The 26,711-nt window shown below is 40.4% G+C and overlaps 1 protein-coding gene across 13 annotated transcripts in view; it reads right to left on the bottom strand.

Annotated features, from left to right (window-relative positions):
• Positions 1-877: 877 nt before the first annotated feature.
• The window catches only part of PBLD (phenazine biosynthesis like protein domain containing), a 35,747-nt gene continuing 9,913 nt past the window's right edge, over positions 878-26,711 (bottom strand). For 4 of the 13 annotated variants that reach the window (XM_040242268.1, XM_040242265.1, XM_040242266.1 and 1 more), the window contains 9 exons: positions 24,433-24,579; positions 14,722-14,821; positions 13,954-14,052; positions 7,799-7,908; positions 7,689-7,718; positions 5,238-5,326; positions 4,796-4,974; positions 3,072-3,134; positions 878-1,695 (listed from right to left, as the gene is read on the bottom strand). In XM_040242268.1, the coding sequence (XP_040098202.1) occupies positions 1,583-1,695; positions 3,072-3,134; positions 4,796-4,974; positions 5,238-5,326; positions 7,689-7,718; positions 7,799-7,908; positions 13,954-14,052; positions 14,722-14,821; positions 24,433-24,516 (867 nt within the window). In that variant the 5' untranslated portion in view covers positions 24,517-24,579 and the 3' untranslated portion in view covers positions 878-1,582. Of the gene's footprint in view, positions 1,696-3,071; positions 3,135-4,795; positions 4,975-5,237; positions 5,327-7,688; positions 7,719-7,798; positions 7,909-13,953; positions 14,053-14,721; positions 14,822-17,578; positions 17,747-24,432; positions 24,580-26,711 lie in introns of all 13 variants that reach the window. The other 9 variants (XM_040242275.1, XM_040242273.1, XM_040242274.1 and 6 more) reach the window with 5 other exon arrangements.

Below are 26,711 nucleotides of genomic sequence, written 5' to 3'. Positions count from 1 at the left end.
GTAAATGTACACCCGGATTGCCTGGAGGGCTTGTTAAAAACTAGATTTTGGTCTCCATCTCCAGAGCTTCTGATTCAGTGGGTCTGGGATAGGGCCTGAGAATTTGCTTTTCTAACAAGCACCCAAGTAGTGCAAATGCTATTTGTCCAGGAAACCACACCTGAATAACCATAGTTCTCCCTTTCTCATTCACTGGGGATGACTCACAATTGCTGTGATTCCTGTCTTTTCTATAGAAAAAAAAAATTAAGATGTTTTAAAAAAAGAAAAAGAATAGTTTTCAATATTATTTATCTGTCCGTGTGTTTCTCTGTCCTTGTGTCTTATCTCTTCAACTGGATTGTTAGTTTAATAACTACTTTCCTTTATATCTCCACTCCTATAGAATGTAACTACTTTCAAGATGTGGAAACTCTAGACAAAACCTAGAGGCCATGTACATTCATTCATCTCTGAAGCTTTGCTCATGCCCATCTTTCGAAACCCTGTTTTTTAACACTCCCCTGACTACGCCATAGCACTCACGGTCTGCATATGGCAGACCCTAATCACAGACCAGTACAAGTGCTCATTATCTTTTCATGAAAGGATGAGCCTGGTCTCCCCAGTTAGAGTCCCTTGAGAGTTCTACAAGCTCCCTCTCTAATCTCCTTTGCATCCTGCCCCCTAGCTCTCTACCCTGCCAGTTTCTAGTCCAGTGTCTTACACACAGGAGACAGCAAATTGCTTTTTACCAACCACATCAGATTGCTAAGCAGCAGGTCTGACCCACAGGGTGAGAATTCAGATACCAGCTGGGCACCTAACTTGCAGAATACACGGGAGTGACAGTAAGGGGGATTTCCACCCTGAAAAGAACTTGAAAAGAGGCAGGATATCACATTACTTTCCATGTTTAATTTTATTATCACTCTATCACTCATTATCACTCATTTAAAAAATTTCTGGGCATTTTAGTTATTTAGCTACACGTCCTGATTTTTAAGTATTAAACGTAAGCATGTTCCAATAAAGGAAATAATTTTTTAGATACATTAAAATTACTCCAACCTTACCATTCACACATAAACTCTTACTTTTCTATCTTCATGATCCATTCTTGTCCATATAAATTCCTATTCTCCACAGACATAGCATAACATTGCTAATATTTAATAGTCTACTATAATTTTCTTTCTTAGTATTATACTGTGAACTATTTTTCTATATTTCCACATAGCCATTGGATCTTTTTGATGGCTGCAAAACAGTCTATCAGGTACTCACATCTGAGTTTAAATGATTTAATCTTACTCTTAATAAATGTGTTCCTCATTCTGTGATTGGTGGTCACAATTAAAGGTGATAACATTATTCTTTGATATGGGTTGCTTCGAATATGTTCACAGGTAAAACCAAAACTCCTTTAGTTAATTCATCAGGAAGCATTATTAAATCCCCATTAAAATGTCTTCATTGTTCTATTTTTCAGGTGAGGATTAAGTGGACTCCAATGCAATCTTATTCAAAGCAGTCTCTTACATTTCTTTTCATGCAGAAAATACTCAGTAATTCAAGATTGTGTCACTGCAGTGCAAGCAGTCTAGGCCGTCAGAGTGCCCTCTAAAACAAGAGCCGCACCTCCCTTGATGTCAACTCGTCCATCAGAACGCAGGGAAATTGTCAGTTCTCCTCCCCGTTTGGAACACTGAAAGGCTAAAGAAAACATAAAACAAGTCACAAATCAAGATCATTTTCACCCCTTTAATTAATAAGACATAGTAAAAGACTGATTATTAAGAGCTCTAGAATCCTCCCAGGTCAATTTAAAGAATACATTCTTTCAAACAAATGAAAACAAAATAAATGAACAAACCAAACACAAACACATAGACACAGAGAACAGAGAGTGGTTACCAGAAGGGGAGGGGCAGGGTGATATGGGAGGGATCAACTGCATGGTGAAGGATAGAAAACAAATTTTTGATAGTGAACACACTCTAGGATGTATAGAAGCAGAAATACAATGTACATGAGAAACTTATTTAATGTAATAAATCAACATTCTCAATAAAAGCTGATTAATTTTTTAAAGAATGCATTCCTTCATCTGTTCATAATATTGCCTAGCCCACCCGGTCTCCTGAGGACGAGCCCATAAACGCAATTAGATACACAAAGCACACAGCTCTACATCTTCCCTTGCTGAGCCACTTCCTCTATTACTTCCTAATGCCCCAGACACACCCTAACTGTAGCTTCCTCCCTGGCTCCATCTAGGTCTAGGAGTAAGCAAGCACAAGTGAAAAGATAGAGCCTAGGGCTAAAAGGCTAAAAAGATAAAGAGGGGGTGCTCTTGGGCCCTTCAGAGAAGACCCCATCTTTCGACTGAAAAGGACAAAAGGAGTTTCCTACTCATTGTGGATAGCAAGCAACCACACTTGTCAAGCAAACGTGAGGTACAGCCTCAGGCTTCTTGAGTTTAGGGAAGTAATTAGGCTCACAATGGAAAGAGAACAGCCACCCTGCTATTCCTAAATCAGGGTCACAGATGCTTAACCATCCCACTAACTTCTGTCCACTAAGGTCAAAATTCTACTTTGATTGTGTAGCCTGTTCTGCGTGTGGTTCTAGCTGTGTAACCTCCACTGGCTACCATCTATTTCTCTGTCCTGAGCAACATATTAATCACTAGGAGACTTGGTTCCAAGGCAATTTGTTTTATTTAATCCCATAATGGGACCCTGGTAATCATCCAATCTCAACTCATCACATTATAAAGAACCTTTCTGGGCCAAAATTACACAGCTAGTTAACTTTATTCAGCAAATGCTTACTTGGCACTTAACTGTATTAGAAGTGTGTCTGTGCTTTGGGAGAAACAGAGGTGGAAGATGTTCGGGGTGGAGGATGTTGAGCAGAAGATTCAGAGTGAAGGAATTCAAAACCTTTAGTTTTCATGTGGGTAATAGTTAACATTTTTTTTGATAGTTAACATTTTATTACATCTTCAAGTGGATAGTATATATGAGAAGGAATACTAGCTTAAAGTTTAGCAATTTTTTTTTTAATTTGAAAAAGAAATATCCTACCGTGCAAGTCTTTCTTCCCCAGTTCCTCAGACCAGTAGCTACTGAGAACAGTATGTGCAGACCCTTAAAAGAAGTGAAAAGCTATGTTACAATCCCAAAGAAAACAGGAGCAACTCTGCTAAATTCATAAAGGATCAACTATCCAGTTTGACTGAACCTTAGACGACTTAGTCATTATGTTGGCCATGACTTCAGCAAAGTGTGGAATTATGAATGGAAATAGAAAGCAAGACATAGAATTTATGGATAAGCTCCTTCAAGAGACATATCTGCTGCATCTTACACCTTCTGAAGGCTGAATTAAACTGCAGGCTTTAATTCTTGTCAATTCCTTGTCAGTCCATGGCAGGAGAATTAAGGCTTTCGTGTAAATCTGTCTACATCTATCAAGGAAAAACATATCCTTCCTCCTAAGACGCACACACAAGGAAGGGTGGGAACTCTGACACAAGACCAAAATTTCCATGAAGCCAACGTTCCCAGTTTTTTGGTGCCAAAAGAACTTTGTTTTAGTGAGATATTTTTTCACGTGATTGTGCCCTAGATGTAGATCAGAGAATAAATACTAAAACGAAGAAACAAACTGCTAAGTAACAACTGATAGAAAAGTATTTGGGAGAGGAAAAGATGGTTTGAAAAAGATTTCTCCTTCAGAAAAACGTACTAAATACTGTGGGACAGGATGCCCAGGCATCCCAGTATGCCTGAGGCTGTCCTGGTTTCATCAGTGAAGATCCCTACCCTGAGAAGTCCTTCAGTCTCAAGCAAACCTAGACTGTTGGCCATCACTGTCCAAAGAGCTTTCCTACTCTAGGAAAGCATAATTCCAGGGGGCAAAAAACCTCCCCTCTGTGATAATTAAAATCTTTGGGAAGCAGCCATGTGTGTGTAATCCACTCATAACTTCTTATCCATCAGCTTCCTCCAAAAAGCATTCCCCACCTTTCACTGCTCAGCCCACTTTTATCAAGGAGGATGGAAGTGGGAAGCATCACATTCTTGCCGACTTTTTATTTCAACTCTCTGCTTCTGGCTTGTGGAAGATCCTAAATTCCTACGTTCCTGAACCCATTCCACTCACTTAGTGAGCAGGTCTGGCAAAGGAGGAGGGGAGGAAGAAAAACACTATCCCTGTCCCTGTTTCCCACCTGCAGTCCAGGACTCGGTCCTTCAAAACCCAAACTGGTCAATGATCACACAGGCTGGCCAATGAAAAGGACAAAGGACTTAGGGAATATAGTGGACATTGGCCACTGGATTTTGCAACAGGTAGCTCTAGAAGTGTTGGCTCAAGGAGCCAGTTTTATTGTTAGTTGTTAAACTACCTAACAGCTATTGGGCACTACCCATGTGCCAGGCACTGTGCTCATTATGTTTTGTGTTTAACATGCATCGTGTTAACATCACCTATGAGGTATTATCCATATTTTATAGAGAGGGAACAAAAGCTGTGAAAAGTTAAGTCATCTACCCAAGGTCAACAGCTAGGAAGCTAGGACGCAAAGCCAGCCTGTCTGATGCTAAAACTAAACCTTGCTATACACTGCCTCATTAACAGTGTGCTTTTCACAAGAGACTTCAGTGAAGGGATGGGGAGGGGAGAAAGGGAAGCAAAGGCAACTCAAACCCAAACAGCCTGAAAGCTCACTGGGGAGGGCGCTGAAACAGCAGTTCTCCTCCTCCTCCACCGCTTAGCTTTCCTCAGGATTCAAGGCAAGAATTACCTGTTACGGGGTCTTCAGCCACACCGTACCATGGAGCAAAATATCTGGAGTAAAAGTCAAATGCTTGAGTCTGCCCACCAGGCTCTCCCTTGAGGGTGAGAATGAGTCCTTTCACCTTCCCTGTGGTTTCCACTTGCAGCAAATTCTCTGTGTTCACTGTCAGGCTCTCCAGAAATGACCTTGTTCATAAAAAGGATGGATTAGAACAAACCCATTCCACAGACTACCCATTCCCCAGACTCCGTAAAGCAGGCCAGGCTGCAGCTTGTTCGATGGCTCAGCAGTAAGCGAGGAAGAGCAGATACAACCTTCCTGCCCAGGAACAGATCACTCTGGCTGTGTAGATCGTGGTTCAGCTGAACAGGGCACAGCCAGATCAAGCCAGAGCTATGAATCTGGTGCCCTCCCCCACAGTACTGACTAAGTCGAAAATCTCATTTACCTGTTGTAAGTATCACTGAGCCGGACCAGGAGCTTTTTGGTATCTGGGGAATAGCGAACATCCTGAACCAGCGTGTCACCTATGGCAGTCTATGGAGACAGACCAAAACTTCCTCAGAAGTGTGTCTTGGGTCAAGTCCTTGGAGAACGATCTCTCACAAAATCTGCTTTGTGCCAGGCACACCCAACATCTCCAGTCCCAACATCCTAGTTTTAGGATTCAAGGTATTTCTCAAAGAAGGTCAATTTCCTGGTGTTCAGGAACCCTTGGACCTTAATAGGGGTTGAGTTTAGCCTCTGAGAGCCAAAGAGAGGCTTTGTTCATACATGTTACTATGAGACTCGACACACAACTCCTTCAATTGGGTATTTTCCCCACAGATAAAAAGATTCAGGGAGGTCCAGAATCTCTCTCTCACATACACACACTTTGACCCAGGACTGAGGAGCCCTGAAGTCAAAGCTCTGAATCACTACTGTCTACTGTCTGTAGGGGTGGGGGCTTTATGCCTGCTTCTTAGAGGATTAAATGAAATAACATATGCAGAGTTCCTGTAGCTACAGTGGTAACTAGATGATTCAACACAAGAAGGACTCAGGGCCAGTAGTATGATTGGAAGTGGGGACTAGGGCACTCGTATCAATGCTGCTCTGCTTGGCAAACTTGCTGTTTTCACTTAGACTGTACACTACAGATCAAGAACATAGTAACATTATCCAAAGACACCCTGGTTCACCCTTTACCGAAGATTGCATATAACCATGCTCGTATCTGAGACATAGTATATTTGTCTGTTTATTGGTTTGCAGTGCTGAGGGAGGTTGTGAGGGGACAAAAACACCTCCAAGTCATCCTTTGGCACCACAACTAGCTGCCGCCAGAACAGACTAGAGTTACGTGGTAGTTGTCTGATTGTCACTAGGTGGTTTTAAGTTCTCTAATCTTTAGGGGCTGAGAAGCTCTATTCCATGGCCATGACACTGCTGTGGGTAGTGCCTGGAAGGTCTGCCTCTGTGACCACTGCTGACCAATGTCCCCCTTCTAGATATGGGAACTCCTACAGCCCAATCCCATCTGCTCTCTGGGCCTCCCAATCTCTCTGAAGGGTCATCCAACCCTTCTCTGGATGGATTCTTATGTCCATTTGAAAGTGTAATTCTCAACTGAGAATCTTATTGCCAGTTTCTAGGAACACAAAATGACAATGCACACATGCTCAGTTGTACCCAACTCTGCGACCTCAAAGAATGCAGCCCGTCAGGCTCCTCTGTCCACGGGATTTCCCAGTCAAGAATATTGGAGTGGGTTGCCATTTCCTACTCCATGGGGATCTTCCCAGCCCAGGAATCGAACCCTTATCTCCTATGTCTCCTACATTGGCAGGCAGATTCTTTACCACTGAGCCACCTGGGAAGCCCAAAATGACAATACTCATGATAAATACCTTTCATCATTCCCATTTTACAAATGCTGACCCTGAGGCTTAGAGAGAGCAGGTTAAGTTCTTTCTATCATGAACAAGGTCTACCACTGTAAAGATTTTCTGTTTTTTTTGCCAATATGCTTAAAGCAATTCATTTATGAATTTGGCTTGTCTCCCAAAACCCAAGCCATAGGTGAAGCTGAGTGTAAAAGTAGAATCCATGATACTTGCTTATACCCTTTGAAAACTTAAAGCAAAACACTAAAAAGATAACAAATGCTGTATTTTAAAATTCACTAAGAAATACCCATTACTACCTGTAACAGGCCATTTCAGAATAATTTCTTTTCACAGCACCCTTGGCCTGGTCCTGACCTGGGCCCTTCCTCCTCTAAAACCTAAGCACCTGGCTATCCAGGGCTGCTCTGGCCTTCTAGAATCTCCACAAGACAACAACCCACTGCCCGGGGAGACAGTGAGAATTAAATGAAATAATGCATTAAAATGTGTGGTACTGCACAGAAGAGACTCTCAAAAATGTTCTTTATCATCATCATCATCCTTATCATTAAGCCCCATCCCCACACAGACCCTTTGAGGAGGCTGCTATATATATCTTTTCTTCTCTATTGCAGTACCCTTGCTTTTCTGCTCTCTCGCATCAAAGCACAGTCCTGTCATCTCAGCCTTATTCTCCACTGAAGAGATCAGGACACAGACTGCTGCCAGGCTGTTTCCATTCTTTTCTTTCACTCTCAGCCTGCCACATGGCACTCTCCCCTCCCCCATCTTTCCATGGAGGCTAATGAGATAACGAAGAGTTAGGGAAAACTGGTCAACCTTTTCACCAAACAGATTCAACACTAAAATTCAAACCTCAAAGGCACCATGCAGTATTCACCCAAGCTTAAACTAGAACACTTACATTGGTAGAAGGTCTATATTTGAGATCAAATACAACAAATCTTTGTTCAAACAATAACAGATGATCAAATCCCATGGCTCAAGTTTGACTCTTTTTCACGAACCTTTATCAAGTCCTTCACTTCATGCAATTTCTAGATCAGGAAAAAAGACAAAATCATTGTAAAACGGGCACATTGTATACAGTGTGTGGCAATAATTTTAAAAAGCTTACCTGGGGATGGGCTGGATAAAGAGGCAGGTCCAGGACAATACCATCCTCTTCTTTTCTGGCCTTCAGTTCCCCACTCATAGTGACAAAGGTTAGAGTGCTATTCACATTTTCTGGCCAAAAAAAGAATTTTATTTTGTCAAATTTTGAAAGGAATCAAGAAATAGAAAAATAAACTTTGTTATATAGTTGCATGTCTCTTTTAATTACTTTTAAAGATTCTCTGGCAGTGTCGTTCATTCCAGTAAAGAGGTCCCAGGTTTGGGTTACTGGGGTCATAGTGGAGAAAACTCTCAATGGATTCTAACTTGAGAACCAAGAACATAACTGATTGGTCTTGACATCACACTGTGCTCTTGAAAAAATTACTTAATATCCTTAAACCTCAATTTCCTCATCAATAAAATGGGGTAGTAATTAAACTTATACTAATTTCATTTTACCAATAAAATGGTAAATAATTAAACACCACTTATGCTGCTGCTGCTGCTGCTGCTGCTACTAAGTCGCTTCAGTCGTGTCCGACTCTGTACGACCCCATAGATGGCAGTCCACCAGGCTCCCCCGTCTCTGGGATTCTCCAGGCAAGAACACTGGAGTGGGTTGCCATTTCCTTCTCCAATGCACGAAAGTGAAAAGTGAAAGGGAAGTCACTCAGTCGTGTCTGACTCTTAGCAGCCCCATGGACTGCAGACCACCAGGCTCCTCTGTCCATGGGATTTTCCAGGCAAGAGTACTGGAGTGGGATGCCATTGCCTTCTCCAAACACCACTTATAGGGTTGCTATAGTGTTTTTTAATGTAGATTTTTATATTTTATATATTTTATACACTCTTACAATAGAGTTTATAGAGTTATAAACTACTAGTTTAAGTTATGCCAAGGGGATGACAAATAGAACATACAGTTATATACAACAGTCTGTAATGAACAAATCAATTTTGCCATAAACAAGCCAAACTATATATAAAATATTGATTTAAAGATTAGATCACAAACCCTGATACAATATCCCTTCATATTACTGATAAAACTTGGGCCGCTTATCTCAGAGAGGATAACATTTTTAGTGAAAACAAAGATTTCTGACTTAAATCTTTTCCCTAGTATTTCTGTGAACATATCTTGAAGGTGAGGAAATGTCACATTGGTGATTAGCTTTCACAGAATAAAATTTACATTCTGAAACTCAAAGTTTTAGTCTTCTCATTACAATTGGTGTAAGACATCATTATTTCCAAAGCATTTTCTCATCTAACCTTAGGCCCATGTGCAAGACTATCAGGACTTTCTTTGTTGCTACTACTCTGCGGTTCAACTTCACACGGTGCTCAGTTCTGCTTTCTTGGACTTCCCTGGTGGTCCAGGGGTTAAGAATCTGCCTGCCAGTGCAGGTGACAGGGTTCAAGCCCTGGTCCAGGAAGAACCCACATGTCACTGCAGGGCAACTAAGCCTGTGCGCTGCAACTGCTGAAGCCCATGGGCTCTAGAGCCCGTGCTCCACAATAAGAAAAGCCTCCAAATGAGCAGCCTGTGCACTGAAACCAGAGAGGAGCTCCCACTTACCACAGCTAGAGAAAGCCCACACAAAGCAACGAAGACCCAGCACAGTCAAAAATAAGCTAAGTAATTCAAAGAAAATGTTTAATTCTAAAAAACAATTAATTAATTAACTTTAAAAATTAAAAACTAAAAAAAAAATTTAAATTCTGCTTTCTGGTACAAGGGGCATGGTGGGTTGGGGAGCAGAAAAAATTCTGCTTTCTTTAGTCCACTAATGAGCTAATCCTAAGAATACTGCCCCTAGTGCTTCCAGCATGCCAGTGAGACTGCTTCCAGGGCAAACATGACCTATAAGACCTTCGCTTATTACCCCCATCTAAGTAACTCCCAATTACAGGAAACTAATCAAACTAATCACATGGACCACAGCCTTGTCTAACTCAATGAAACTATGAGCCATACCATGTAGGACCACCCAAGACAGACAGGTCATGGTGGAGAGTTCTGACAAAACATAGTCCTGGAGAAGGCAAAGGCAAACCACTTCAGTATTCTTGCCTTGAGAACGCCATGAACAGTATGAAAAGGCAAAAAGATAGGACAATGAAAGATGAACTCCCCAGGTCGGTAGGTGCCCAATATGCTACCAGAGAAGAGTGGAGAAATAACTCCAGAAAGAATGAAGAGATAGAGTCAAAGCGAAAACAATGACCAGTTGTGGATGTGACTGGTGATGGAAGTAAAGTCCGATGCTGTAAAGAACAAATATTCCATAGGAACCTGGAATGTTAGGTCCATGAATCAAGGTAAATTGGAAGTGGTCAAATAGGAGACAGCAAGCGTGAACATCAGCATTTTAGGAATCGGTGAACTAAAATGGACTGGATGAGGGAATTTAATTCAGATGACCCTCTTATCTACTACTGTGGACAAGAATCCCTTAGAAGAAAAGGAGTAGCCCTCATAGTCAACAAAAGAGTCTGAAATGCAGTACTTGGGTGCAATCTCAAAAACGACAGAATGATCTCTGTTCGTTTCCAAGGCAAACCATTCAATATCACAGTAATTCAAGTCTGTGCTCCAACCAGTAATGCTGAAGAAGCTGAAGCTGAACAGTTCTATGAAGACCTACAAGACCTCCAGAACTAAGATCCAAAAAAGATGTCCTTTTCATCATAGGGAACTGGAATGCAAAAGTAGGAAGTCAAGAGATACCTGGAGTAATAGGCAAATTTGGCTTTGGAGTACAAAATGATGCAGGGCAAAGGCTAACAGAGCTTTGCCGAGAACACACTAGTCATAGCAAACACCTTCCAACAACACAAGAGAAGACTCTGCATATGGACATCATCAGATGGTCAATATTGAAATCAGATTGATTATATTCTTTGCAGCCAAAGATGGAGAAGCTCTATACAGGCAGCAAAAACAAGACCAGGAGCTGACTGTGGACCAGATCATGAACTCTTTATTACAAAATTCAGACTTAAACTGAAGGAAGTAAGGAAAACCACTAGACCATTCAGGTATGACCTAAATCAAATCCTTTATGATTACACAGAGGAAGTGATAGATAGATTCAAGGGATTAGATCTGATAGATAGAGAGCCTGAAGAACTATGGACGGAGGTTTGTGACAATGTACAAGAGGCAGTGACCAAGACCATCCTCAAGAAAAAGAAATGCAAAAAGGCAAAATGGCTGTCTGAGGAGGCCTTACAAGTAGCTGAGAAAAGAAGAGAAGCAAAAGGCGAAGGAGAGAAGGAAAGATACACCCTTTTGAGTGCAGAGTTTCAAGGAATATCACAGAGAGATAACAAAGCTTTCTTCAGTGATCAATGAAAAGAAACAGAGGAAAACAATAGAATGGGAAAGACTAGAGATCTCTTCAAGAAAATTAGAGATACCAAGGGAACATTTCATGCAAAGATGGGCACAATAAAGGACAGAAATGGTATGGACCTAACAGAAGCAGAAGATATTAAGACGAGGTGGCAAGAATACACAGGAGAACTATACAAAAAAGATCATCTTCAGGACCCAGATAACCACGATGGTGTGATCACTCACCTAGAGCCAGACATCCTGGAATGTGAAGTCAAGTGGGGCTTAGGAAGCATCACTACAAACAAAGCTAGCAGAGGTGATGGAATTCCAGTGGAGCTATTTCAAATCCTGAAAGATGATGCTGTGGAAGTGCTGCACTCAATATGCCAACAAATTTGGAAAACTCAGTGGTGGCCACAGGACTGGAAAAGGTCAGTTTTCATTCTAATCCCAAAGAACGGCAATGCCAATGACTTAAATCTTTTCCCTAGTATTTCTGTGAACATATCTTGAAGGTGAGGAAATGTCACATTGGTGATTAGCTGAAGCCAAAACTCCCCAGTGTTCAAACGACCACACAACTGCACACATCTCACACTCTAGCAAAGTAATGCTCAAAATTCTTCAAGCCAGGCTTCAGCAGTACATGAACTGTGAACTTCCAGATGTTTAAGCTGGATTTAGAAAAGGCAGAGGAACTATAGATCAAATTGCCAACATCCTCTGGATCATCGAAAAAGCAAGACAGTTCCAGAAAAACATCTGCTTCTGCTTTATTGACTATGCCAAAGCTTTTGACTGTGTGGATCACAACAAAATGTGGAAAATTCTTAACAAGATGGGAATATCAGACCACCTGACCTGCCTCCTGAGAAATCTGTATGCAGGTCAAGAAGCATCAGTTAGAACCAGACATGGAACAACAGACTGGTTCCAAATTGGGAAGTCAAGGCTGTATATTGTCACCCTGCTTATTTAACTTATATGCAGAGTATATCAGGCGAAATGCCAGGCTGGATGAAGCACAAGCTGGAATCAAGATTGCCAGGAGAAATATCAATAACCTCAGATACACATATGACACCACTCTTATGGCAGAAAGCAAAGAACTAAAGAACCTCTTGATGAAAGTGAAAGAGGAGAGTGAGAAATTTGGCTTAAAACTCAACATTCAGAAAACAAAGATCATGGCATCCGGTCCCATCACTTCATTTCAAATAGATGGGGAAACAGTAGAAACAGTGACAGACTTTATTTTTGGGGGACTCCCAAATCACTGCAGATGGTGACTGCAGTCATGAAATTAAAAGACACTTGCTCCTTGGAAGAAAAGCTATGACCAACCTAGACAGCCTATTAAAAAGCAGAGACATTACTTTGGCAACAAAGTCCGTCTAGTCAAGGCTGTGGTTTTTCCAGTGGTCATGTGTGGATGTGAGAGTAGGACTATAAAGAAAGCTGAGCACCAAATAATTGATGCTTTTGAACTGTGGTGTTGGGGAAGACTCTTGAGAGTCCCTTGGGCCGCAAGGAGATCCAACCAGTCCACCCTAAAGGAAATCAGTCCTGATTATTCATTGGAAGGACTGATGCTGAAGCCAAAGCTCCATTACTTTGGCCACCTGATGCAAAGAACTGACTCATTGGAAAAGACCCTGATGCTGAGAAAGATGGAAGGCATGTGGAGATGGGGATGACAGAGGATGAGATGGTTGGATGGCATCACCAACTCAATGGACTTGAGTTTGAGTACGCTCCGGGACTTGGTGATGGACAGGGAAGCCTGGTGTGCTGCAGTCCATGGGGTCACAAAGAGTCGGACATGACTGAGTGACTGAAATGAACTGAAGTTACTCCCAAAGAACTTCTTTTTCAATCCCCACTCCCCCAGTTACCCCTCTGTCATACCATCTTGGTTACTTCCTTGTTTGACTTTCTGTTGTCTACACGTGTTCACGGCTGCTTCTGTCTCTACTTTGAGGACATTTCCAGGCATCTCTCCTCTGTCCTGTTCTCACAAAGCCCTGATCTTTATTATACCAAGTGTAGCTGAGATGGGAACTGGTAGGATTAAAGTACTGCATCCTTTCTTCACAGGGTAAATGTATATAGTCTACCTCATGAATATTTAAAATTCAAAATAAAGAAGCTTTCATTGAGAAATGAATTTCAGTGTGGGTGGGGACACGTTTGGGGAAAAGTATGTCTTTTAGTTCCCCAGTATTATGTCATGTTAAACGCCTATTCTGCCTTGCAAGCTGTCCTCTTGTATTGGTCACAGAGACCAGAGAGCTCCTATTTAAAAGAAAATGGTGGGACTTCCCTGGTGAAACAATGGATAGAAATCCGCCTGCCAATGCAGGGGACATGCGTCCAGCCCTTGGTCTGGGAGGGAGGATGCCACAGAGGAATTAAGACCGCATCCCACAGCTGCTGAAGCCCCTGCGCCTGGAGCCTGTGCTCTGAAACAAGAGAAGCTGCCACCACGAGAAGCCCGTGCACAAGCAGAGAGCAGCCCCTGTGGGCCGCAGCTAGAGAAAGCCACGCACAGGAATAGAGACCCAGCGCGACCTAAAGTAAATAAATAAAATAAACTATAAAAGAAAGAAAATGGCATTTCAGAGAACAGCAACCATGGCTATTCAACATGCCTGAAAAATCGAAGTGTTCTTGAAGGTTGCTGTTTTTGTTTCTACATAATAAATCATGTGAAATAAACTTTGCAGTCTTTATACCAGTCACTTTGGTTCACAGGAAAAAATGTATGAGAGTTTTTAAAAATATTTCTATTTACTAACTGATAAGTTTATAAAAGAAAATCATATTACTTATTTTGTGAAACAGCACAGCTGCAGAAGCCAGGGTAGCGTGGCCACAGAGAGGAACCTCATTCTGTGGTGTAAACCACCTTAATCCAAAGCAGGAACCTTCAGAGGAGAAAAACCAAAGAGAGACCAGATCATTTCCATACAAGGGGGTTGAAAGTTTTCATTTTCTTATTCTTTTCTAAACACTGCATTAGCGTAATTAATCACTGAAACGTGTTGTGAAAAGGAGGAGCAAAGTCTAGGCAAGACCTCTGCTGCTGCTGCTGCTGCTGCTGCTAAGTCGCTTCAGTTGTGTCCGACTCTGTTCGATCCCAGAGACGGCAATGCACCAGGCTCCCCCGTCCCTGGGATTCTCCAGGCAAGAACACTGGAGTGGGTTGCCATTTCCTTCTCCAATGCATGAAAGTGAAAAGTGAAAGGGAAGTCACTCAGTCATGTCTGACTCTTAGCGACCCCATGGACTGCAGCCCACCAGGCTCCTCCATCCATGGGATTTTCCAGGCAAGAGTACTGAGTGGGTTGCCATTGCCTTCTCCGAGGCAAGACCTCTAGGGCTCTGCAATGCTAGATCTGGATCTGAAACATTCAAATTCATCAGCATCTGCTCCCTTAGATGAACTGAAAATCAAATTAGAAGCTCCCCCACCTTCCTTATCTGCATGCAAATAATAAATGGACATTTTTCTTAAATATTATTCCCCCACTAGACAAACAGTTTCTGGTACCATTCAGGAATTGTTTTAAAAGAAAAGAAAAAAGTGTATTTACTTTGTGTAAAGTTGTCACTTGGGTGTAGCTTTCGGATAAAAGCTGTTTCGGAGAGGTTCATCTCCTTTGCAATTTTTTGATGCAAGTCTTCATCCAGTTTCTAAATTAGAAGCAAAAGGTTAGTGAGATTCCAGAAACACAAATCAGACTTCCTTGAACAGCAACTACCACTAGTAAGAAAAAAAAAAGTTTATTAATATTAAAAGTTTTATACTTAAAAAAATTTAATGTAAAAAAGAATTTTAAAAAGTCATATACTTTTAAAGTAAATAATCACCAAGAAATTTAAGGCACTTTTATAAAGATTGTTTTTTAGAAATCCATGCATGTAGCACCACGTGAAGAGCCGTGGAAGCTAGAGCAGATTCTGAAAAACCTACTGGCCTGGGCTATCCTTTGTCAGATTATTATCTAGTCTATCAGAGAGATCATGCTCTCTTCTAAAAACAATTGCTACAAACAGAAACTCCACAATCTGTCATTCCTGTTGGATGAAGAGATGTTAGGTTGCCCACTTTGAGCAGACTGGACCACCCTGACCTCATTTATGCATGTGACACTCCCTTTAATGAGTAAAGCTCGTCAGAGATCACCTCCTCCAGGAAGCCTTCCAGACTGCTCTGTCTCCTTCCCAGTACTTATACCACCTGAAATTACCTACTATGCCCCTTTACTGGCTATACCCCCAACCTCTGACTCAGAGTTCTATGAGAGCACCACTGTGCTACTTTGCTTTGTCCTGGTTTAGAGCAATGCTTATATTCATCCTGGTATAGTAGGAGCTCAATAAATATTTGCTGAGAGAATTCAGTATTCATTTAATTTGCATTTTTAAAGCACTCAACATAGATATTTTTACCCACTTACAGATAAAAAAATTAAACACAAAAAGTTTGTGTAATATCCTAACATATATACATGTATATACACATACATACATTCCTCTTAACTCAAGGAAAAAAATGGGTCGAAGCATAGATTTTCTTTTTGAGAATGAAAATCAATTTTTTTAATCAACAAGATGCTCACTACTTAGATTTTGAATTCTAAAGAAATCTCAAGATATTAACTATATTCCAATAAAAATTAATTATAAAAAGAGAAATCCAAGATAAGATAAATGCATCTTTGCCTTTGCCAAACTTATTATTCCTGAGCTTCTGAAACTTTAAGAATTGAAACAATAAGAATTGTTTCTGAAACAATAAGAATTGAAACTTTATTCTAATAAGTTCAGAATTCACTTATCTGAGTTACGTCAAGTTAAACATCCTTGTCTTTTAGTCGATTTGAACTCTTTTTTCGTGTACTCATATAATGTTACAAAGATGTTTACCTATTAAAGTTTATGTATTGAGAAAAGGCATATAAGACACAAAACAGCAGTTATGAAAAATGAGTCATAACTTCTTAACTATCAGCTGATGTAAAAATCCTCACAGGAGACTTACTACGCTTTTCTTAAAAGAGCACTGTATTCAAAATCTGTAGAAACTCCCTAGCCCTACAGAAAGAGAAATCACTTAAGAAATTGATACTTATTTTCTGAAAACCCAAACAGAACGCAATGAGTTTTTGTTTGTTTTTTACTTACCATTTTTCTTTCAAAAGATTTAATCCAATAATGCATATAAAGCACTCATCAGAGTGCCCAACACATAGTTAAGTACTTGAAAAATGTTACCTTTTTATTTTGAGTGGCTCAAAGTCAGTGCTTTAACTTGACATACTGCACTACCTCCACATAACAAAGAAACTATTATTAACTCTTCAACATGCTACAGGCAGAAAAACCAGTTTCTATCAGATAAAATGGACTCCTGCAACATTTCTGAGGAAAAGGAGCCATCAATCAATTACCCATGCTGTGCTGAGCCAGAAGTATCAGCACCACTTTCAAGGGAATTTGTCAGAAACACAGAATCTCAAGCCCCACCCCAGACCTTCTGAATCAGAATCTCCATCTTAATCAGAAACCAGATGATCTGTGGACTGGGGAGCCCTGATATATAAGAGCTGGCCGTGGGTTCAAGAGCCTTAGCCTGTCAGCTGAGGAGTCAAGACAGATACAGAAAGCAGCAGTAGGCCACACCAAAGGGTATGTAATTGAGACATATGGATTTTAACATTAAGTTCTCTAGGACTTTGAAGGTGATGACTTGAGGCGGACCCAGCAAAAGGTCAGATTTTGGTGAGCTGGACAGGAAAAACTGGGCAAAAGGTTTGAATTAGAGATGCTTCTTGGGCAAGTCACTTGACTTCACTTTGCTCTCCTCCCATTATATCTTTGACTCTCTAGGATTCTGCAAGTTGAGGTAAGGAGAATTAGGATGGTAGGAATGAAGTGGAATGAGCACGTGTCACACCTGTGGACACCTGTGGGGCTAGGGAGTGAGAAGTCTTACCTAAGTGAGTGCTGCTGGTGCCAACAAGACAATGTTCAGAAGTGAGCTCAAGTTGCTTTCCCATGGTTTGTAGAATGTTCTCCATGGAAACTGGCCTACCTGCCCATGCATATAACACCTTAATGAAACTGGGAGCCATTTAATTTCCTAGTGCTGAGTCTGCAATCATCAGCTTCAAAGGTGACTGAAGGGCTGATGAAGAAAAACATGGATTTGCCTCCTTGACTGCAGGAACCTGAGTGCTTGCCAGTCCTTCCTCTATCTGATTTGGCCAAACTTCCTATCCTTGTCCTTTCTTTCTTTGCCTATTGCTTCCCTTGACCTTTAGGACCAGAGTTTCTAAAAGTATTAAAGAGTTTCATATTTTAGCCAAGATCACCATCTTTCGGTAAGTAGATTCCTTTGCAAATGGGCTTTTTTTGCACATCAGTTAAAACACACACTCCACTGACCATCAGCTCTTTAATCCTCTCTGGTTTGGTATATTTCATCAGTTACAATTTGAATTTCTGTCCCAGGACACTGAAAATACATCTGCTATTTGCCGGAGGTGCCAGAGACAATAAAAAGTTTGATAGTCGCAGCCCTCAGTATGCACCACGGGTGGCTGAATTCCTACACTGGAACCAAAGAGCAAAATAATGGTGAATCATGAGAAGATTAACATTGCTTCAAGTTGGAGAGCTTTAGGGGGAAAAAAAGAATGCAACTACATTCATTAACAATACTGAAGTTTTTACACTACAAGCTTATTTTCAAATGTAACACACAATAGTTACAAACTGAACCAATAACTGTTAATTCTCTTGCTTTAATATCCATTTCTCTTTGCCAATTTCACAAGAGTCAAGTTTCCAGCAGTAAAAAGAGAGCCATGTTTGTTTTTCTGAGTTGCAATGTACTGTGTTGGGACACTGATGTTCTATCAACCACATGGCTCACGAAAGATTAATAATCAGAAAATCACAGTAAAGTTTTAAAATACTCCCACCTTGTGGCAGTTTAGAAATATGACAGCCTAAACAGGACAGTCTTGCTCAGTCTTGTTCATTTGTCCCTCTGCTTTCTTTCTAGCAAAGGAAAAGCACTTGGATGTAGAAAGTTCTAAATCACTCAGGAAGAAACAGGAGATTCCTTCTGAGACACTGGGTTTCCGATTGCAAAGTTATGTCCACACAGTGCAGCACTCAAGCTGCAAGTCATCTTCAGTTGTTCCTAAATACTTTGGCCACCTGATGTGAAGAGCTGACTTGTTGGAAAAGACCGACACTGGGAAAGACTGAGGGCGGAGGAGAAGGAGATGACAGAGGATGAGATGGCTAGATAGCATCATCGACTCAATGGAGATGAGTCTGAGCAAACTCCAGGAGCGACTGAAGGACACAGAAGCCTGGCATGCTGCAGTTCATGGGGACGCAGAGTCAGACATGACTTAGCAACTGAACAACAATGGATCTTATATGCCTTGTCTCTCCAGCTCCATCATAGAATCTAAAGCACATACTTGCATTGCATGCCCTGCCCATCCCACCCCATCAATGAAAACAAAAGATCCATAATCGTTGGCCAAGACTTTCCCAATGGCGCAGTGGATAAGAATTCACCTGCCAATGCAGGCAACACAGGTTCGATCTCTGGTCCAGGAAGATTCTACACGCCATGGAGCAAGTAAGCCACAACTACTGAAGCACTTGCACCTAGAGCTTGTGCTCTGCAGCAAAAGAAGCTACCTCAATGAGAAGCGCAGGTACCGCAACTAGAGAGTGGCCAGCCTCAGCTCGCTGCAGCTAGAGAAAGCCTGCTTACAGCAATAAAGACACAGTACAGCCGAAAATAAACTAAGAAATAAACACATAAATAACTGTTGGCTTCTTCTACTAGAACTCCTAGAAGAAGAGTTTGCGTAATACAATTGATTATACTATTTCCACTTCCACTCAACAGATAGTGTCTCCCATGTGCCAGGCCCTGGATGCTGGAACAAGTCAGAAGAGATTAAGACCTCATAGAATGTCCAGAAGTGAGGAAGACAGGCACTGAGTGAATTATAAGACTGATGCATGTTACCAACTAGGAAGGGTCACTGTGGGAGAATATCTAGTAGTGAATATTCCAGTAGTGAGTGCGTGTGCATGCCCAGTCGTGTCTCACTCTTTGTGACCCCATGGACTGGAGCCTGCCAGGTTCTTCTGACCACAGAATTTTCCAGACAAGAATACTAGAGTGGGTTGCCATTTCCTCCTCCAGAAGATCTTCCTGACCCAGGGATCGAACCCGCGTCTCTTGCGTCTTCTGCATTGGCAGGCAGATTCTTTCCCACTGTGCCACCTGGGAAGCACCAGTAGTGAATATAGTGGGTTAAAAGCATGGACCCTGCAGTCAGGCAGACCTGGGGTGGGATTCTGGTCAGCCACTTAGATAAATTGCTTAACCTGTCTCTGCCTCTGTCTTCTCATCTGTAAAACGGGGATTAATAATAAAACCTACTCATAAAGTGGTTGTAAGGGTGAAATAACATATGAAAACCAATTAGCACAGTATGTGTCTGGCTGAACTTGCCTGAAATCCCTGCCCCCAGCTGAGAGTGTTGTTCTAGAAGTCAGTGAGGGTACTTGGGAAGCAGAGATTACCACACTAGCATTTCCTCTTCCTTTGCATTGCTCTCCTCCTTCAAATACTTGGCAAAGAAAAACGCTTCAGTGTCCTGGAAGAATCTTATCTGCACTCTGCGTCCTTCTTTTGAGCATAAAACTGAGATACAAGGTTGCAACTCTCTAGAAACCCCAGGAGTCTCTGACCCAGTGTGGTCACAGAGTCAGTAATTCTCTCTAAGAAAGGATGCCAAGCGTAGAAAGGGCCACTGCATGTGAGTTAAAGCATGGATTGAACTCAGAATTGCTATATACAATTTTTCATTTAAATACATAACCTACCAAGCTGTAAAAGTGGCTTTTGGTTATACCTAACTTTACCCAGGAAAACCAGAAAAGCAAGTAGTTTAGGAACTAAAACTAAGCATTCCTACTTAAAAGTGTGAAGCCAATCCTCCTTGCTGTCACTGGAAATGATTATCAGCATTTAAAAGAATAAAAATGCACAGATATGAGCATCACATTTGATCCTAGCAGTGTCCCACTCATGGTAGACAGCCAGGAAATGCCAGTTGAAGTGGAATAAATGTATACACTGGGCCTTGAAGTTGTTTTTATGGATAATTTAAACAGGAAAACTTCAGAATAAACCTCTCTTTAGAGAAGGTATCTTTTGAAACAATGGTTCTCAACTGGGGGCAATTTTTGATTGTCATGGCTGGGGGAGTAGGGGAAGACTAGTGTCATTTAGTGGGTCAAAGCCCAGGACCTGCCAAACATTTTATAACAGACATGACAGCTCACACAATAAAGAACTTCCCAGTCCAAAATGTTAATTACACATTTGAGAAGCTCTGCCCTAAAAGCACACATACATATATACACACACACAAAAAAAATCTTAAGGTTTTGTTAGAATATGAGGGAGAATAACAATGAGCTCCTTACTTTTGTTGGTATGTTATTTTCACTAACTAGTAAATCAGGTTTACAGGAAAATAAACCACCTTTTATCACGACCACAGCCTGATGACCTATTCGAATAGCTGATCAGGAATTCCTATAGCTTTTAACACAGCTGTCATTGTAATGTATTTATTTCATTTTTTAAAATATTGTTTCTACATATTTTCTATGTCTAAGTGGCAACTCACTCCAGTATTCTTGCCTGTAGAATCCCATGGACAAAGGAGTCTGGCAGGCTACAGTCCATGGGGTCGCAAGAGTCAGACATGACTTAGCGACTAAACCACCACATACAGTCGTTACTATAAAACTGTCAGGCATCTGAGAACAGCCATCAGCTTTTTAAAGTTTTAAATATTTTTTTTTCAAATATCTGTTTCATATTACTTATATTTAGCCCTTAATCTGTTTTTGCTTTCACCTAATACACAATGTTCCTCATGTGGAGATTTAAAAAGTCTTGTCTAGGGTTTCCCTGGTGGCTCAGACAGTAAAGAATCTGCCTTCAATGCAGGAGACCTGGGTTTGATCCCTGGATTCGAAGATACCCTGGAGAAGGGAATGACTACCCACTTCAGTATTCTTGCCTGGAGAATTTCATGGACAGAGGAGCCTGGAGAGCTATAGTTCATGGGGTCGCAAAGAGTCAGACATGACTGTGCCACTAACACCTTTACTTCACTTTCACAGTGTTCCTCAAGTGAAGATTTGAAAAATAGACTTATCTAGAAGGGCCATGACAAAACACTTGAGAATATTGTAGAAGTTCTGGGAATGTTGTTACCCAGAAAGTTTTCCTTTTCTTCCAGCAGTCTCTTATCAAGTATTTTAAAAGTTCAAAGTACAATTACCTAGTATTTAGTCTGTCTACCAAGTTTTTCATAGTATCATCTCAGTCAAATTGAAATAATTTTAAACAAAACAAAATGAAAAAGAATATTCCTTTGAAACCCTGAACTTAAAATCTGAAGTATTTTCTCACCCATAAAAATGCAAGTTGCTCCATGCTCTGGTCCCCAGAGGACCTGGTACCTGGTCTTTCAGCTTCTGTGGTGACTATGGGAAAATGATCAGGTTTATGCGTCTATTTCCACTGCTAGACTCTGAGCACCTCAAGGAAAAGCAAACTTATTGGTACCTCCCGTCCCTACCCCAGAGCCTGGCCCACAGCAGGTGTCAACAAACATTTGTAGCATACATAATGACAGGCTAAATGCCTACTGAGTTGTGGTCAGCATTATAAGGCTTAGTCCTTATCTGTCTCTGATATTTCCTGAGTTCACTTGTGTTCTTTCTAGGTGCTTCAAGTGCCACTGTCTCTAGCTGTGGGTAAAAAAATTCAAAGGGTGGAACAACAGTTTCTCTTTTCATTTTATTTTAATGTTTATTGATTATGCACTGGAGAAAGTGTTAAGTTAACCTTCAGGAAAGGAGATCCTCAAGTCTACAGAATAGAAAACTAGCAAACCAATCTTTAAATACGTATTCAGTTGTCCTGGACCAACCATCAAACCAGCCTCGTCTCACAGGTCTAAGGCACAGAAATGAACTGAGATACTCGAGAGAGCATCCCTGATCGCAGACTTCCTTTTCTTCCTTTCGTACTGAAGCATATTGCTTTGAACTATGCTAAGTTTTTTGTTTAAATTTGTATTTCCTAGTTTTTCCAAATATATAAATAACATGCAAAATATATTTTAATAGAGTGAAAGAGAGAGAGAGATCCTAAGTCTGGAGTTTAGTACTAGTTTAGTATTACTAGTTTACTAGTTTACTAGTTTAGTTTAGTTTAATACTAGAGGTGAGAAGGAATACATTGAAGAATAATATTAATTCCTGGTAAAAATGGAGTACATAAATCACTTAAACCTTTTTTCAAAACTCTTCTAGAATATTACGTGGGAATATGGGATAAATACACTAAGGCTTTTTTTTTTTTACACTAAGACTTTTGACAAGTAGATTTAGTCAATCCCACAAGCCCTTGATGTGAAGCTCTGTGTGTCATATTGCTTCTAAAGAAAGTTCAGGATTTAGAATCTGGCTGTTAGCTATTGTCTCACTATTATTCCCAAGTTCTTATGTTACTTGATAGTCTATTAATGTTATTACTTTCTGCACTGTGTGGTTGGAAAATGCCAGCCACAGGGTTGCATAATAAATGCATTGTTAAGGTAAGATGGGGACTTTGATCACCATATTGCTGCTTTATTTGAGGGAGAAAATAAAATATACAAGGACTCGATTAACAACATTCACCGGTCTCAGTAAAACTGCAGCTATTCTGCTTGTTGATTTACACTAGAATCCCATGGAGAGCTTTAAAAACCAGTGCTGCTTGGCTCTCACCCTCTAGAGATTCTGTTGTGACTGGTCGGGCATAGGAATTTTTAAACCACCTCGGGTGATTTTGATCTGCAACCAGCTTGATGTTTACTGCCCTTGAAGGCCCCAACTTAATAAGACTTACTCAAGATCATCAACTGCTTACTGCGTAGTTGACATAATTCTCAGATACTCTACTCTTGTACTAACTGCTCTGAGTGGAAGGGTACAGTGACTTGTTTCCTAATACGTAGGTAACAACACAAAGCAGCTAAGGTCAAGGAATATTTAACTATTCTGTTAATACTTATCGAACCAGAGAGCCTTTTTCCCCCCTCATTGCACCATGTAGCATGTGGAACTCCCACAAATAGTGATTGAACCCATGTCCCCTACAGTGAAAGCTGGAGTCTTAATCACTGGACCACCAGGGAAGTCCTCAAAGAGCTGTGTTTAAATTGAGATTTTCAGTAAACTGAGTTCTCACTATGTTACAGCTTAATTCCTTTCTATCTTTCTACTAAATTACTTAATTCCTTGCAAAATATCTCATCTTTTTGGTCCAGAAAAGAATTTCTAATTCTCTGAACTATAGGTAAGGTTAAAAATATACAGCTAGAATCTTTTATGCTAAATGTAGTATCAGTCACGTTCAGTCACATAAAACTCATCTAATTTCACTGTCTTCCACATTTGGTGCTAACTAAATGAAAATCCAGCGGCTACAATGGATGAGTTTTCTTTTTTTTTTCTTTTTTGGTCCAGGGATAGAATCTGTGCCCCCTGCACTGGAAGTCTCAACCACTGAACTACCAGGGAAGTGCCACCTACTCCTGTTTTTGGTTTGGTTTTTTTTTTTTTTTAATTGGCTTAGTTCTTCTTTTCCGGAGAAGGCAATGGCACCCCAACTCCAGTACTCTTGCCTGGAAAATCCTATGGACGGAGGAGCCTGGTAGGCTGCAGTCCATGGGGTCGCTAAGAGTCAGATACGACTGAGCGACTTCACTTTTACTTTTCACTTTCATGCATTGGAAAAGGAAATGGCAACCCACTCCAGCGTTCTTGCCTGGAGAATCCCAGGGACGGGGGAGCCTGGTGGGCTGCCGTCTATGGGGTTGCACAGAGTCGGACACGACATGAAGTGTCTTAGCAGCAGCAGCAGCAGTTTTTCTTTACATAAATCTTAATTTCCTAGACATGCGCATCCATCCAGATATAAGCAGTCTTATCATATAATCTGGTTAAAATCAACTTGCAGACATGAACACTGTTAATACCATTTGACAGAGAACACAACCCAGGAAAGTAAACAAACAAGTGGGTCTGATTTTTTTCTTCTCTCTCTTTTTTTTTTTTAAGTAAAACTTGGTTCTACAAGCATCGAGGATTTCAGGCACTGTACTTCAAAGCAAAATACTACTTACATTTTCTAGGAGGCAAACAGCAGCAGGATTCCCACGAAATGCTTTTGTTGTGAATGCATCTGCTATGAAAATAGGGAGCTTCATTTTCTTTGTAAGCTGTTTCTGTAAACTCTCAAAACTGTTGGTAGACTGCTTTCCTTCTTATTGCTGCAAAAAAAATCAAAAGTTAATGTTTTACTTGATGCAAAGAAACAACTAACATTTCCCAAGTACAAAGTCAAGTAATTATTCTAATACACCTGCATTTAAAGGTAAGTAATTCTTTGATTTATTTTAAGCCTCTAGATTGTATTTGCTTTAAAATACTGGATGAATAGAATATTTTCTTTTCATAGTGTACATATACTTAACATAGTTATATTCTTAGAGTAGCCAAAACTAGCATAAGCTATGTGTTAATGAAGTATGCAAAACTTCCGAAGAGCATATATGTTGCTGACAGTTAACCAATGAATATTACTGTCCTTTTAAAAATGATGCATTTTTTCTAATAAAAAAATGCCCATCATAAGAAACTTGGAAAATCAAAAAATGAATCATAACCATGCAAATCAGCAATAAATTTTTTTGGACTTAACATAGTGAAAGGAACCTCATGTTTTAATTTTGTGTTATTTTATAAATCTGCAATTGGAGACTTTTTAGAGCTCATGATATAGATTTGTTAAAATTAAGCTTTTTATTATAAGAATAATACTTTCTCTTTACTGAAAACCTATAAAATATAGAAAAATGGTGTCGGGGGTGTGAAGAATCTTCTGTATCTTCATGCTGTGGAGATAAACTGCTCACATTCTGGGTATTTCCTTTGCTTTTACTAGAAAGCATGGATTTTATCATAGGTAGGAAAGAATTCCTCTCTCTCAAAGTTATAGAATTTTTAAAAAACTCAGCAAACTATGGGGTGTTTTGCTTAAATATAAAATAAATTAACCCATCCTAACATGTATCTCTTGTTCTCAAGGAGATGAGGATAAACAATGGCTAGGCAGCTCCCAGGTCTACAGAGTTGTTTCTTTTTCTTTTCTTTTTGTTTATTATACAAGGGTTTTGCTTAACTTTCTTGCCAGATTGCCTACTTTTTTCTGCCTTTTTTTTAGGTATAATTGATATATTACTTTCAGGTTTACAACATAACGATCCAATATTCGTATATATTAGGAAATGACCTACCACAAAAAGTCTAGTTAATCTATCACCAAACATAGTTACAAAATGTTTTTTTTTTTTTTTCTCCAGTGTGGTGGAAGTTTGAAGATCTACTCTCTTAGCAACTTTCAAATATTCAATATATTATTATTAACTATGGTCACAATGCTGCACACGACATTCCAAGAACTAATTTATGTTATAGCTACAAGTTTGTGCCTTTGGAGCCCTCTCAAGAAACTTGGGTAAGTCTGCACTTTTTGACCTCTAAGCAATAATAGTATTAATATTTAGGATACAGTTTTTAATCATAATTTTTAGCAAGGAATTCTAGCCAGTGAGGAGACCAATGTAAAAATTATAAACTATAAAATACAAAAGGAAAAGATATATATAAAACGCTTAGGAACACAAGGAGAGAGCAATAACTCTGCCCAGGAGACAATCAGAGGGAACTCCAGAGATGAGCTCCCAGAGCTGTCATCCAGAGATGACATTTAAGTCAGTCCAAAAATACACATACACACACACACACACACACACACACACACACACACAAATATCCAGCAGTTCCATAAGGTGGGAACAGGCATTTTGGGTAGAGTGCATAGATTAATCCCAGGGCAAGCAATTTGATATAGAAATAGATATGTAAGAGGAAAGGAGATTGCAGAGATGAGGCTATCAAGATCTGCTGGAGTCAATGTTCATGAAGGAACAGATATATGTAGACTTATAGCTAACTAATATGGTTGTACAGCAGAAACCAACACAAGATTGTAAAGCAATTATCCTCCAATTAAACTTAAAAAAAAATTTTTTTAAATAGATAACCTACAAGGACCTACTATACAGCACAGAGAACATTGCTCAATATTCTATAATACAGGCTTTCGTGGTGGTCCAGTGGTTAGGAATCTGCCTTGCAAAGCAGAGGATGCCGATTTGATCCCTGGTCTGGGAAAATCCCATGTGCCAAGGTGCAACTAATAAGCTCATGGGCCACAACTACTGAGTCAACACACACTGCCACTACTGAAGCCTGCACACTCTAGAGCCCGTACTCCACAAGAGAAGCCACCACAATGAGAAGCCATCACACTGCAGCTAGAGAGTAGCCCCCACTCTCC

The sequence above is a fragment of the Oryx dammah genome, unplaced genomic scaffold (assembly GCF_014754425.2).
Source record: "Oryx dammah isolate SB20612 unplaced genomic scaffold, SCBI_Odam_1.1 HiC_scaffold_6, whole genome shotgun sequence".
Taxonomy (NCBI): domain Eukaryota; kingdom Metazoa; phylum Chordata; class Mammalia; order Artiodactyla; family Bovidae; genus Oryx; species Oryx dammah.
Note: the sequence above shows the minus strand (reverse complement) of the source record. Positions and strands in the feature narration are given on the sequence as shown.